Source organism: Panicum virgatum, chromosome 2N (genome assembly GCF_016808335.1).
Source record: "Panicum virgatum strain AP13 chromosome 2N, P.virgatum_v5, whole genome shotgun sequence".
In the NCBI taxonomy this organism is placed as follows: domain Eukaryota; kingdom Viridiplantae; phylum Streptophyta; class Magnoliopsida; order Poales; family Poaceae; genus Panicum; species Panicum virgatum.
The window spans coordinates 68965479-68980430 of NC_053146.1; the positions used below are offsets into that span (position 1 = coordinate 68965479).

The window sequence follows — 14952 nt, forward strand, 5'->3', positions numbered from 1 at the left end:
TAACCACCAGAAATACCAAACTACTCAGACAAGAGGACCTGAACAAGCAATTTGAAACAAGCGATTTGTCCTGCAAACAGGAATAGAACAGTAGCTTCCACTACTTTGTCCTCCAAACCACACTTCTGGGTGCAACTAGTATGTACACACCATAGACCACTAACACGAATCAAACAGACTGACTTGATATGTAAGATTACTTTGCAACAGAAATCCCCACTGGCTTATCATCCAGGCAGGCCCTGCAATAAATAAGCCGATCAGAAAAGCTTGTCCAACAGGTGCCACGGTTCATGAATGTATCTCTCCAGCAACAATACTTACAAAATCTGGGATCAAGAGAGGGAGGGAGAGGTGCTGGAAAGGGTGGGAGCAACAGAGTTTAAAATACCTGGTCATCATGAGGTGAGTTCATCTCATCAAGCATATCAATAGTCTGTTTTATGTCAAAATCATTTGCCTTGAGTAACTCATCAATGAACTCTCTGGAGTCATTTGGGAACCTTGAATAAACCATGTTGATATCCCCAGCCATGTTGATATCCCCAGTGTGGCAGAACCGCCTAAATTATCCCGGCTCAAGTGCGCAGGCCATCAACATAAAGGCAACATTAGCTCAAACGCACTTCAAACGGAACAATTCTTGGTCTGTCAGGTAACGTCCCGATACAACCACCGGTTCTCGGATCGAACAAGCATACCCCGCACGAAGGCGAGTCCAGAGATATTACAACCACAATTTTACAACACAGGCATAGTAATGATTACAAACCAGTTCAAACCATTATTACAAAGCCAACTTAAGTAAAACAGTTATACAAGCCAAAAGTGTAAAGCTTCAGGGTTTAAACAGCGGAAGATAAAACACGACGGCTACAACACGTCGCAAAAAGGATACCAGGCTAGCCCAAGCATGGTATCTCGCGTCATAGGCATTGCCGGCCGAAGACGTATCCCACTCTACGGACCAGCCAGGAGGCAACGAGCAAGGATAGGTCAAGCTAGCGATCTGATCCTCAAAACTCATACCTGAAAAAGGGTTTCAACAGCAAGGCTGAGTATTCTAATACTCAGCAAGACTTAACCGTCAACGGGTATAAGTAGCCCACTTTAGCTAGACTATGCAAGGTTTTGTGAGGCTCTGGTTTTCCTTTTGCTGAAAAGCAATAAAGAGTATGTCCTTACTTTCAAGTTTTAGCTTTCAAGATTCTAGTTGATTAACCATTCTATGTAAGCAACTACAATTCAATCATGGTAGTACTTTAAGCAAACATCAAGATTAATCATAATATTGTTGCTCTTCTTACTCTGTGTGGCAAAGAGATCAAGCAGTCTCATTTCATCGTGAGAGGCGGACGATTCTGAATCAAAATTCAACCTTGCAAGGATAACCTAGCACACACGTCTGGAACACCGTCGGGTCATTCCCAAACAACCGTTGACCTTTCTTTCCGGCTTGTGGATAGGGTCACTCTCCCCGACTACAGGGCTCCAAGGCCGAACCTTGTCCCTCAAAGTCGTAGTGTTGCGCAACATAAAAATAAAACCTATCCCTAAGAGAGAGTGAAAGGTATATCCACTCCCCGGTCCAATCGGCTACTAGGCTTGCCGCGTACCATATTTACGGCATGTGGCTAGTACTTTCAAAAACTTAACCAGCACTACCACACACCGCGACCTTAGCAAGTTCATCAACACAGACGGGGTCTCACATAAAGTCATGATATCGATCACAACCCCGTCCGTCGTCCTTATATTGATAACAGATAGTAAACAAATAATTCCTATAAAGCTCGCGAGTGACAGGCAATCACTCGACTTTTACCGGTCCTATAAGCTTAGCAAGTAGTCGAACTCAAGTCTAGTATTCAGTACATGGGTTCCTAGGATCATGCATCTAGGGTTTCACTTCAACTCCTAAGAACTGTAAATGCATAAGCAAATAATAACAGTAAATGATAATAATTTGAAATATAGGTTATGTCCGGGGCTTGCCTTCTCGGTAGTTGCTAACTATTTCAGCTCTAGGCTCTTCCGAACTTTGGTCCGGGGCTTCAGTTAGTTCAGCAGTGTTTACTTGAGCTTCGAGAACACCTCCGTTAGATTCCGGGATCAGCTCGTACGTCCCGTCCGACAAAGTAGTCGTATCTATATGTAATGCAAGAACAACATTATAAATACACACATGGGCAATCGTTTATAGAGTAGTTAAATAACAAATTTAACTACACAAGGCATTATGATCAACAGCACAAGCATGTTATACTAACTTCATAAAATGAGTGGTGGTTGATTCCTATAGCATTTAACTCAAGGTTTGCTAATTAAATAAACAACTCAGATCACAAATAGCAATAAATTTATAAAAAATTATCCTAAACAGAACATGAACAGATTAAGCTACCCTGTAAAAATCATGCTATAACATCTAACCATTTAATCAGAACAAATCAATCATTCAGACAGCACATAGAACAAACTTGAATTATACAGGTCAAAATAAAGAAGATCAGAATCTCAAAATTTAACAGGAGGTTGAAACGGAAAATAAATAGCAACTATGAATTTTTCATGATTTTATCTACACATAATTAATTCTGAGAAAATAAACAAAACAGACATCAGTTTAACAAGATTCAAATTTAGCTCCTGTTCTAGTCATGAACTGAGTCTCAAACTTCCTGGACAAGCTAATCTACTCAAAAATAACATGCAGAAATATTTTCATGATTTATTACGAACAGAAACTATTTACCATAAATAAAGTCTATTAAACAAGGATTAAAACAAATAAATAGCTACACATGAGAAATGACCACTAAATTTTTATAGAAATACTAGTCTTATAAGAACAAACTACCATAAAAGTTTCACTTCAAGACAGGGCTTAAAACAGTAGATAAGAAAAAGATAAAATCAACCAATATTTATGCACTAGTAACACAAATCAAATTCTACAGCAAAAACTTTCAACTAAAGCCTAACATAGTATGGTTCTACTGCATAGAGCTCTTCAAGAGGATTCCAAAACATCCAGATTTGCTATTTTACGAATTTTCCACGAATTGATATTGAATTTCAAAGATCGCAGCAAACTATTACAAACAAACCCCTATAGCACTATTCCCCTGAGTCACTGACATCGCTGACAGCCCCCTGGGCTTTTTCAAATTCAAAACCGAAGTCCCTGGGTCGGGTCAGAGAGGGGAGGCGAGGTTTGACCGGCCGTTTCCCGTCGAGGGGCTCACCGGCGGCGAGGGTAGAGGGGTGTGGGAGCTTCACGGCTTCAAGGCGCACCACTAGGTGGTCTTGGGGTACGGGGTGGGGCTCGGAGGCGGTGGCTCGACGGAGCAGGGCGGGTCGGCGGCGGAGGCAACTCGTCGGCGGGGGTGCTCCGGTGAGGGTTGGGCGAGGGGAAGTAGCCTGGGAGTTGCGCGAGGACGAGGCGCGGCTAATGGCGGGGGCTATTGGGGTGGAGCGGGTTTGGAATGGTGGCTCCGCGGTGAGGTGAGCTCGCCGGGGTTCGGGGTGGAGCGGCGGTGGCGTTCCGAGGCGTGGGAGCGAGGAGAGAGCAAAAGAGCGCACGAAATCGATTTCTGGGGTATGTGTAGTGCTTGGGCGCTCGCTAGAAGAGGGCGGCGGGCTCTGTAGCGGGCGTTCCACGGCGGCGTCGCGGTGGCGGCCGCCTGGGCGGCTCTGGAAGCGGCGGGGCGCGTGGCACGGCCGGGGAAGCTCCAGCGCGAGGCAACAGGCGGGGGAGGAGCTCTGGAGTGACGCGTGGGTGCCAGCGCGAGGCGAAGTAATGGCCGGGAAAGCTCTCCACGGCGACGGCGGGCGGCGCTATCGGCGGCGGCGAGAAAACAGAGCAGGGGTTGGGGAAAAGGGAAAAGGACCCAAACGCAATTCCAAAAACTCCAGGGACCCCACTGTAAAACAGCGATAACTTTTAAAATAGGGCTCAAATGAAAAAGTGCCCAACATGAAAGTTGTTTAACTTTTCAAGATCTACAACTTTGATGTTGTGCAAAAATTTATTTGACCAAAGATTCAAGAGCTAAAATTAAAAAACATAGAAAGGAATTTGAATTCTAGGAATTGTCTTTTTCAAAGCAATTTCACTTCAAATGTAGACTTACAAGCAAAATTGGCTGTCATGCATTAAATGCACTGAATTTTGCAAAAACACCCTCCACAAAAGCTATAATTACACAACCTATTCAACACAACTGCAGAAAGGACCTTGCATAAAATCATAATTACACATATAACCTTTATATTTACAAAAAGATCCTTTTCAAGCAATTCAAGTACATGATGCATATAAAATATATACAATTACTGTGCAGACACCTTTTTAATTACTGTGCAGACACCTAGGGTGTTACACCCAGCATCATCATCAAGCATATCTAGCACATCAATAGTCTGTTCAATGTCAAAATCATTTGCCCTGAGCAACTCATCAATGGAATTTGTAGAGACATTAGGGAACATCGTATAGACCAAATTGACTTGAGCCTTGATAGGATCAGACACCTCAGCTTTTTGGTTATCAGCCTGGCAATGAGTAGGACATCAATAGGCATAAAAATCTGGGATGAAGGGAGGGAGGGAGGGAGGGAGAGGTGCCGGCAAGGGTGGGAGCAACGGAGAGTTTAAAATACCTTGTCATCATGAAGGGCATTGGAAGCCTTAGCATTATCATGAAGCATATGAACAGTCTGATTCGTATCAAAACCATTTGCCTCGAGCAACTCATCAATAGAATCTGTGGACACATTCGGGAACATTGAATAAATGAAGTTGACTCGAGCTAGTTCCAAACTGCTACCAGATGACTCTCCCTTTGACGATGACCCTGCAGAAATGATAGGACCTGCAGAGCTCTCAGTTCAGTCATATGGTATGAATAAAGCAAATATGAGAGTTCAAAATCTACAGAGCCACTAGAATAATCTTTAGTCTCACCTCCTTGTTTCTCTGGGGCCTTGTGTGCACCAGCTTCTTCTTCGGATCCAACACTTCCAGCTTTCACTGGATCATACACCTCAGCCTTATCGTTACCAGCACCAGGTACATCCTAGCAATGAATAGTTGCAAATGTCGAACTAACAAAATCTGGGATGGAGGGAGGGAGGAAGGGGTGCTGGCAATGGTGGGAGCAACAGAGTTTAAAATACCTAGTCATCAGCAACGTCATTGGTACCCTCAGCATCATCAGCAACGTCATTGGTACCCTCAGCATCATCAGCAAGCATATCAACAGTAGGCCATGTAGGCCACTTCAGACGCAAATAGGGGAGGGCGTACTGATGTACACGAGGAATGTAGAAAATCCTCTCTCCCAAAACATGAGCTTCATTGATTAATGCTTCTACTATTCTTGAATTCGATTCTATTAGAGAACGCGTTTCTTCATATAGCAGAATAAGATAATTAAACAAAACATATTAGAAAAAGCAGTTGACATTTCATCAAATCAAGAAATACCCATTTCATACCCAAATCCAACTTGATCAAAATATATCACTTAAACAAAGAATCACTCATCTACCAAATAAACACATTGCAACAGGCTTGGCCATACTAAGTAAATTCTTTCACTGAGGTTGATATGCGAATGTAAGATTCCAGCTACATTCTATTCAAAGTAAGCAGAGGGCAAAGATTCACTAATCATGGCATGATTTAGAGAGACTGCAGCCGACTCAGTCATCCACCATAATGTGGCACACTGTATGTGCATGTTGTGGCCCCATTTGACATAATAGATTATGCCCACACAGTGATAGATACCATGCAAACTACTAACAAACTAAACAAAGTAATCACAGAATCATGGCATGGAATAATCAGATCCATCAACTTATTGGGACTAGAAAGAGAATAGTTTTCAATAGTTGACAAATTCCAGATAAAGCAAGGGTCAATAGTCAAGAGTTATATTGAATTTAATCCGTTCATCAGATACTTGGACATGTACAAATATGTTTATCAAGCAGATGTGTTGCAGTACCGACTCTAATCATTTAACAGTAAACTGCACAAGCTTTCATCCTCCTTGTCAGGGACCATGATTAGGGACACCCTAATCGGGGTACTAAAATCACCCTAAAAACGCAAACACATATTAGGCAACTGAGCCCACGAAGGCCTACAAACTCCTTCCAATCTGGAAGAAAGGAAAGCACTCAAAGAAGCCCAGCATGCGGCCCATCTGCACCCCCCTTGGACTCGCGGGGTGATCTCCGTCTCGCTCGAGGGCTCCCATCGAGACCCTCGACCGCGCCCCGCGTCTCCGCCTCGCTCGAGGGTGGCGAACCTACCCTCGAGGAGGTAAATCATCTCCGCCTCGCTCGAGGGTAGCGAACCTACCCTTGAGCAGGGCGAATCATCTCCGCCTCGCTCGAGGGTAGCGAACCTACCCTCGAGCAGGGCGAATCATCTACGTCTCGCTCGAGGCCACCCCTCGACGTAAAGGACAAACGGCCCTTCCGCTCACCCGCCCGTCGTACGGAGGCATTAAATACCAACCACTCCGCCACAGCTCCCCACAGTAGCTGTGACCGGAGTCCCATCCGCCAACTCCGGTCACTGCTCCGCCATCTCGGACGCTATGGCAACACTGTGGGAACCTGCGACGCGGTACGAGACGTGCTCGTCACAGTTGCCGTTACTATTCTGCCAACTCCTGCTGTCCGGGCTCCACCTCACCACACCAACGACCCCGGACCGGTCCCCTGCTCGGAAAGGGGCCCGGCGTCGCCACGTGCCCCCCGAGGAGGGACGCTCAGCATTAGCAGCCGGAGGCCCGGACCTCCCCCTCGAGGGGGTCCGGGACCTCCACGTGACTCCCGGACCCCATTAGTGCACGCGTTTGCACTCCGCCCAGGGGGGGGGGTCTGTAGCAGCACCGTCCAAATTAAACCGGCTTAAATGCACTAACCATCATCTTAATACTTAATCCAGTTACTGTGCACTTAAAACGGTGTAACCTGACAGGCTGTCGGGTAAAATCCCGATTAAACTACTGTACTCCAGGATCACAATTGCACTTAGACCCGTACGAAGATGAGCACAGGTGTTACCCGCATACAAAAATCTTCAAATTAATTTACAACACAGGTTTTACATAAAAGTCTTAAATACAACAACAGAGTTCAGACGCACAGCGGAAGTTTAAAACTGAGTTCGAAATACAAATACGATAGCTACGACGACGATAAAAGGTGAGCTCCACATCCTGCCCACCGATGTGACGCCAACCTGCCCAAACTTCACGGGGAAGACGGGGCCCACTCGACGGTCCAACCTGGAGGAAGCGGCTGTCCAATCCAGGACGCACAGATCTCCTCGAAGTCCGCAGGGACACAACCTGCTCAGAAGGGTTACAACAACAACCCTGAGTATACTAATACTCAGCAAGGCTTACCCGACTCTGGGTATACTTAGCCCATTACCTAGACATGCAAAGCTTTTTGGCTCTGGAGTTCTTTTGCTGAAAAGCTGCTAGAAGTGAATCCTTACTTTCAATATTTTAGCTCCATTTAGTGTACCAAGTATTACTAAGTTCACCTATTCATCTAAAGCACACATGGTGGAACAGATTATCTTTTAGTAACTTCAAAACCAGTCTTTTCCATCCCATTTTCAATTCAACTTCTTACTACGATGTGACAAAGTGACCAAGGTTCTCTTAACCAAGAGAGACGGCGAATCGATCCGATTTAACCTTGCAAGGTGGACCTAACTCACACGACACGCGTAAACCCCGTCGGGCCACACACGTCAACTGTTCCCATCATCACCCCGACGTCTGAATCACGCCTGCCAAAACCCGGGTGAAGGGTCCCTCACAGCGAACTCCCAGAGAACTAGGAGGCGACATACACTCCCACACCCGCCATCATTCCACTCCCAGAGTAGCAGGTCGCGATTCAAAGTATCGTTGCAAATCAGGTAATTAGCTTACCGGTTTCGACTACCTCCTACTTCCGGCATGTGGTTAGTACTGTTCAAACTCAGTCATCACTGCCAACAACGGAACGGTCCTCAATCGACACAGGCGGAGATTTCTTTTCATCCATTCTATACCATTAATCCAACTCACTTCCGCCCGGTCTCCAATTCTCTTACTCAACAAAACATTTCAAAGCCAAGGCTAAGGGATCAAGATCCTAAACTCGCGAGTGACAGTAATCACTCGACTTCTACCGAAATCCTATTTAGCAGAGCATTTCTACCGACACCTGTATACTAGTATAGGCCCACGGTACCTAGGAAAAACATGCATACTATGGTTCCATTAATCTCCTAGAACATAAATGCACAATACTTAAATAAACATTGAATAAATTAAACTAAGGTTATGCTCCGGGGCTTGCCTTGCAGGTCAGCGGGGTTAACTAGGTCTCCGGGGGCGTGCTCAACGGCGTCCTCCTGCTGCGCTCCTGCTCGTGGCTCCTGGACCGGCTCAACGATCAGCTCGTGGACAGCTACGTTCGTAGCGTCTACACGAATAAAATATGACACACAACAGTTAGGATATGGTGCAATGCATGAGCACATAATGCGATGAAACGATTAACTCAAATTAGCCTGAAGTGTTTCCTTCTAAAAACAACTAACAACAATTAGATAAAGAAAAGAACAAGGCTAGGGCAACTATAAGCAAAACCCTAACTTGCGCATAAGCTCTAGTAACAAAAATTTGCTAGCTTAACTTGAAAGCAGTAAGCATGCCACCCAAATTTTTCTAGCATTTACTGAAATAGAAACACATTTCTTTTAGCACTAGAAAGGAAAGCAAACACTAACAGATGCACAACCAAGCACATAGGCTATGCATCTGAAAATTTTACCGTGGATTACACATGCAAGGATAAAGCCACTGCAAATTTTTCATAAATTTTAGAGTTATAGAACAAGTGGTACAAAATAAACTAGGTTAATCACAAATTAAATTTCATCAGAGAAAAAGTGATAAAAAGCATGCTTAAGCATTTTTCCTCTGAAGATCAAGATTTTAGAAACCTAACAAAATTGGTTTGGCATTTTTCGCATTTTTCTGTGAATTTATATGGATTTTTTAAAGTTGCAGCCAAAAAATAAGAAAAAGAGAAAAACATAAAAAGGGGGCTGACAGCCGGGCCCCACTAGTCAGTGGGCGCCGGCCCAGCTGCTCCCCTCCTCTGCTTCACGCGCGCCGTGCGCGCTCCGCCTGGCCATGGCCGGCGCGGCACTGCCGGGCCCGCGGCGGCGCTCCCACTGGCGGGGCCCGGCCGGCGGCGCTGCTGCCGGGCCCCACGGCCAGGACGGCAGGCGGGGCGGGGTGCGGGACAGGGCGCGGGGCACAGGGGCGGCGCGCGGCTTGGAGCGGCGGCGCGGCGGCGTTCCGGCCACTGCGGCGCGAGGCGGCGGCGGGAGCGGGCGGCGTGAGCACCAGGAAGCCTAGGCGGCCCTAGGGCGCGCGGCAGCGGCGAGGGGCGGCGCCCAGGGAGAGCCGGCGGCGTGCGCGGGCGGCGGGCGGCGCGTTCCGCGGCGGCGCGGCTACGATTCGACGATGGCGGCGCCGATTCGGGTGGGGAAAAGGTCGGGGAGTAGGAGGAGGCCGCGATTGAGCTCACCGTGGGTCGATTTTGGGCGGAGGAGACCTCGGAGAGGGAGCTCGACGAAGAGGGGCGGAGCTCGGCGGGAACGGCGATGGCGGCCGGGGTCTGGAGCTCGGAGCTAGGCCGATTCGGCCGGGAAACGACTCAATCAGGCACGAGATGAGGCAGAGGAGGTCAAGGGCAAGGTGGAACGAGGTTCGGGAGGATCGGGGAGCGAGGAACGACGGCCGGGCGACGAACGACGGCCGGCGCTGCGAGTGACAAGCTAGGGTTCGCTCAGTCCGCTCGCTGCGCGAGGAAGGGGAACGGAATGGATTGCACTGGAAGCCTCTCGACCTAGCGAGGAGAAGAGCGGCGCTCGGACGACGAGGATCGCCGGGATGAACGACGCGTGGAGTGGCTCGCCGGCGTTCAGACGCCGGTATGGGCTCGGGCGTGCACAGTGCTGAGCACTGGAGTTCGTCTGTTCACTCGTGTAAATGATTTTTGCTCGAGTTTGACCAGATAAAACTCAAAATTCTATATGGGAACATGAAATTTGGCCAAAATAAAAGTTGTAGAGAAAAAGAAGATCTACAACTTTTGTTTTGGGCGGAAGTTGATTTGGAGCTCAGATCATGGACAAAAACGAGATCGAACACAGCTAAGTAGATGTTTACTATGCAAACACGATTAGCGTTAACGACGAATTTGAGTCCACGATCAGCGAGTTAACTCTTGATTAGCGAGACGATTAACACAGGGGTGTTACAGGGTCCGGGACCGCCACGTGCCCCACTACCGCTGGCGCACATATATATGCAAGACCCTGGCATGCAGGGCCCACGGAACGCCGCCATGCCACATCTGGACGACGGTACACCCTACAGCGACGACCACGCCGCTTGCTGGGGCTGGCAGGACGCCGGCGCGATCTCCGCAAGACCAAGGACGATACCCAGGACGACTGCCACGCCCGACGCCATGCCCCACAGTGTACTTCCCACAGTGCTCGACCACTGCGCCCCCGCGATTCGGGGGAGATACGACGACTTCCACGATCCCCTGCGCATGTACACCGTCCCTCCTTGTGTCTATAAAAGGAGGAGGTGGGCTTCCTTTAAGGGGGTCGCGCGATCAGACCCATTCGATAGAACGCGACACTCAGCACCACTGAGCACCCGATATTGGCACACGCCTCAATCAACTCCTTCTCTAGCAGAGACTTGGGAGATTCCCTCCCTCTCTTGCCTCGCCTGTACCCCCTACTACAGGCACCTCCAGTGCAAGATAATACAGTGGCCTCGCACACCCCCTTGCTGGACGTACGGCCCCGCGGCCGGAACCAGGATAAACCCGTGCGTTACTGTGTTGCCTCTTGCATCAACATCTGGGACGAGGAAACACACAGCATCATCACTAGTTGGGTCCGGACCGTCGGGTCAGGACGCCGATAGTTGGCGCGCCAGGTAGGGGACGCTGCGTGACATTTTCTCTTTTGTTCCCATTTGATCTCCAGGGATGGCGAGCAGATCCAACCCATTCCCCATGGGCTTCTCGGATCTGCTCCCAGCAGGATATGTGATCTGGTTTGGGAGTCTCGAGTTCAGAGCAACCGGCAACGGTTACCTCATGGAGCTCCTCTCGCCCAGACGCAACCCGGACACTCCGACTTCCCCAGCCCGGCGCAACAGGCACTCGGGCCAGCACTCGCGACAAGCGCGCGTAGAGCGGCTCCGGGCGGCACGCCTCAGCTCCCCCATGTGGGTTGAGGTTGCCATGTCACGGCTCAGCGTCGCGATCGATGGGGCCACCGCTTTGTCATCACGTGCATCGGCGTCAGCTACGCCGGCACCATCATCGACTGCAGCCCTAGTGCCTCTCAGGGGGGGCGCGACTGCAGCGTCGCCCTTCCCCATCGAGATGCACAACACTGCCTCCTACACCTCTTCATCCAGCACCAACTTCGCCGAGTATGAGGATCTGCCGGGTCATCACCTCCTGTCGATCCGCAACCTCATCGCATCGTCTCCTAACGACTCCTACCCCGAGACGGCGAGCATGATCGCCGACGACATTAACTTCTTCATGGACAACTTCACGGCTGAGGAGGCCGAGGACTACTCCGGGGTCCGCGACCCCGACGCTTTCCGCTCGTTCCAGCTAGCGGCTGCTTACTGCCTCACCTGCTCTGAGGACTCCAGCGAGGGGGATTACGATCCTGCCCGGGAGTGCTTCATGGTCCAGCTCACGGACGGGCAAGAGGACAACGCTCCGGGTGTTGACGGGAACGGCGGGGCAGACGCTCAGGCAAACCAACCGGTGGTGCCGGCTGCGGCCCATTCTTCTTCGTCAAGCTCGGCGACGCGGCAGGCACAGCTGGCGCAGCTCAAGGAGCTTCAAGCCAAGCTCGACGAGAAGCGTCGGTAGACTCAGGAGCTGCGCACCGCACTCGAGCAACAGCACACCGCGCGTGGCGCACATGCCCAGGCGGCGGCACGCGTTGCCCGGGAGCAGATCCTAGCCGATGACAACATCGACAAACCTCCAGAACTGAAAACGGCCGGCGAAAAACTCGTCGCTGCGGCCTACCTACTCCAAGCAATGCTCGAGCCGTCGATGACTTCGGGTCGCAACCTGCGCCGCGAGGCACAGGCGCTCATTGAGCAAGCTGCTATGTAGCAGGCCGAGAGCTCTGCGTCTCGCATGCGCTCGATAGTCCCAAAGCAGCCCGGTGGGACTGCACGCCAGGACCACGAGGTTTCGGTGCATACTCCACCAGGGGGACGGGAAAAGCAGCCGTAGCGCATGACGCGAAGGCACCCTCGGTGCACGACCGCATCAGAAAGGCTCCCGCAAGGGAGCGACTCCACGACCCGCGCAGGCATGCCGGCGAAGGCGACGCCCGCTACATCATCAACGGCGGGAAGTACACCCCTCGACGGGGTGGACGCTTCGATCCCGAGCACGACAGGGGTGAGTCACCGGAGTCTCCGGGCACCCGGGTGTTCAACCGAGAGATCCGAACCGCTCCTTTTCCCCCGCGCTTTCGACAGCCCACCACCCTCGTCAAGTACTCGGGCGAGACCGATCACGCAGTCTGGCTCAACGACTACCGCCTAACGTGCCAGCTGGGCGGCGCGATGGAAGACGCGGTTATCATCCGCAACCTTCCCCTTCACCTTGCTGACACCACACGAACGTGGCTCGAGCCCTTGCCCGCAGACCAGATCCACAACTGAGCCGACTTTGTCCAGATCTTCGTGGGCAACTTCCAGGGCACGTACGTGCGCCCTGGGAACTCCTGGGACCTCAAAGGGTGTCGCCAGAAGCCCAATGAGTCCCTGCGCGACTACGTGCGGCGCTTCTCCAAACAATGCACCGAGCTCCCAGTGTCACCCATGTCGAGGTCATCAACTCTTTCCTCGAGGGCACGACGTGCAGGAACCTGGTGCACGAGCTTGTGCGAAGCCGTCCCGTCAACACCAACGAGTTGTTCGACGCTGCCACCAACTACGCCACCGGCGAGGAGGCAGTTGGTGCCATTTTCGACGACAAGCCGAACAAACGCAAGGAAGATGCGCCCGCAGAGGGCGGCAATGCCAAGATCAACGCCCCCGCCAAGAAACAAAAGCGGGGAAGGAAAGGGAAGAAGCATGCCCCACCAATCCAGTGTGGACCGGGGCAGGCGGAAGACTCTGACGAGGCCTTCGTCGCCACTCCGAACCGCAAAGGACCTCGAGGCCCCCCTCGAGGTGGAGGCGGCCTATTCGATGACATGCTCAAGAACCCGTGCCCTTACCACAAGGGCTCGGTCAACCACACCCTTGAGCAGTACGAAATGCTCAAGAAGTACTACAACCGCATCGCGCGTCGCGACGAGGACAAGAAGAAGGATGCTGGCGACAAAGGTGGAGATGACGAGTTCCCCCCGGTGGAGAATGCCTTCTTCATCTTTGGAGGACCAACGACGAACATGACCTCTCGGCAGCGCAAGTGTGAGCACCGGGAAGTCTTCTCTGTCACCAGGGCCACGCCGTCCTACCTCGACTGGTCGAAGGACACCATTTCCTTTGGCCGCGAAGACCACCCCGACTACGTCGCACACCCGGGACGATACCCGCTTGTTGTCGACCCCATCATCGGCAACACCCGCTTCTCCAAGGTGCTCATGGACGGAGGCAGCAGCCTCAACATCATGTACGCCCACACCTTGGAGCTCATGGGGATTGGATTGAACAAGCTTCGGCCCAGCAAGTCGCCATCTCATGGCGTTACGCCGGGGAGGCGAGTCCAACCCCTCGGCCAGATCGATCTACCCGTCGGCTTCGGAACAGCAGCCAACTTCCGCAAGGAAGTGCTGACCTTTGAGGTAGTGGGGTTTCGGGGATCCTATCATGCCATTCTTGGTCGTCCCTGTTATGCCAAGTTCATGGCTATCCCCAACTACACCTACCTCAAGCTGAAGATGTCGGGTTCGAAGGGTGTCATCACCGTCGGCTCTTCGTTCGAGCACGCCTACGAGTGCGATGTCGAGTGCGTTGAGCACGCGGAGGCTCAAGCGGAGGACGAGGCCCTCGCAGCCACCCTCAACAAAATGGCAAGCGAGGCCTTGGACTCCATGCACCGACATGCGGGAAGCTTCGATACCGCCGAAGGTATCAAGAAGGTGCCCCTCGACCCGAATCGCTCCGACGACAAGGCGTTGCAGGTCAGCGCCACCCTCGACAGCAAATAGGAAGTGGTGCTCGTCGACTTTCTCTGCGCCAACGCAGACATCTTTGCGTGGAGCCCCTCGGACACGCCTGGCATACCAAGGGAGGTCGCCGAGCACTCCCTTGATATCCGACCCAACTCCAAGCCGGTGAAGCGGCGCCTGCGACGCTTCGACGAGCTTAAGCGCCGGGCGATCGGCGAGGAGCTGCAGAAACTTCTGGTGGCCGGATTCATCAAGGAAGTATTCCACCCCGAGTGGCTAGCTAATCCTGTATTAGTAAAGAAAAAGAATGGGAGTTGGCGGATGTGCGTAGACTACACTAGTTTAAATAAAGTTTGTCCGAAGGTTCCATTTCCTTTGCCACGCATTGATCAAATCGTAGATTCAACTGTGGGATGCGAACTTTTATCCTTTCTTGATGCTTACTCCGGTTACCACCAAATTAAGATGAAAGAGTCCGACCAGCTCGCGACTTCTTTTATCACGCCTTTCGGCATGTACTGCTACGTCACGATGCCCTTTGGCCTCAAAAACGACGGAGCTACATATCAGCAGTGTATGTTCCACATTTTCAGGGACCATCTCGGGCGGAACGTAGAGGCATATGTCGACGACATCGTTGTAAAATCCAGGAAGGCGGATGAC

At 51.1% G+C, this 14952-nt stretch overlaps 1 protein-coding gene across 3 annotated transcripts in view; it reads right to left on the minus strand.

Annotated features, from left to right (window-relative positions):
• The window catches only part of LOC120662181, a 24838-nt gene continuing 9886 nt past the window's right edge, over positions 1 to 14952 (minus strand). The window contains exons 2-7 of one of the 3 annotated variants that reach the window (XM_039941303.1): positions 5181 to 5413; positions 4969 to 5080; positions 4665 to 4876; positions 4388 to 4557; positions 392 to 545; positions 1 to 242 (exon numbers count right to left, since the gene is read on the minus strand). In XM_039941303.1, the coding sequence (XP_039797237.1) occupies positions 228 to 242; positions 392 to 545; positions 4388 to 4557; positions 4665 to 4790 (465 nt within the window). In that variant the 5' untranslated portion in view covers positions 4791 to 4876; positions 4969 to 5080; positions 5181 to 5413 and the 3' untranslated portion in view covers positions 1 to 227. Of the gene's footprint in view, positions 243 to 391; positions 546 to 4387; positions 4558 to 4664; positions 4877 to 4968; positions 6199 to 14952 lie in introns of those variants that run through there. The other 2 variants (XM_039941304.1, XM_039941305.1) reach the window with 2 other exon arrangements.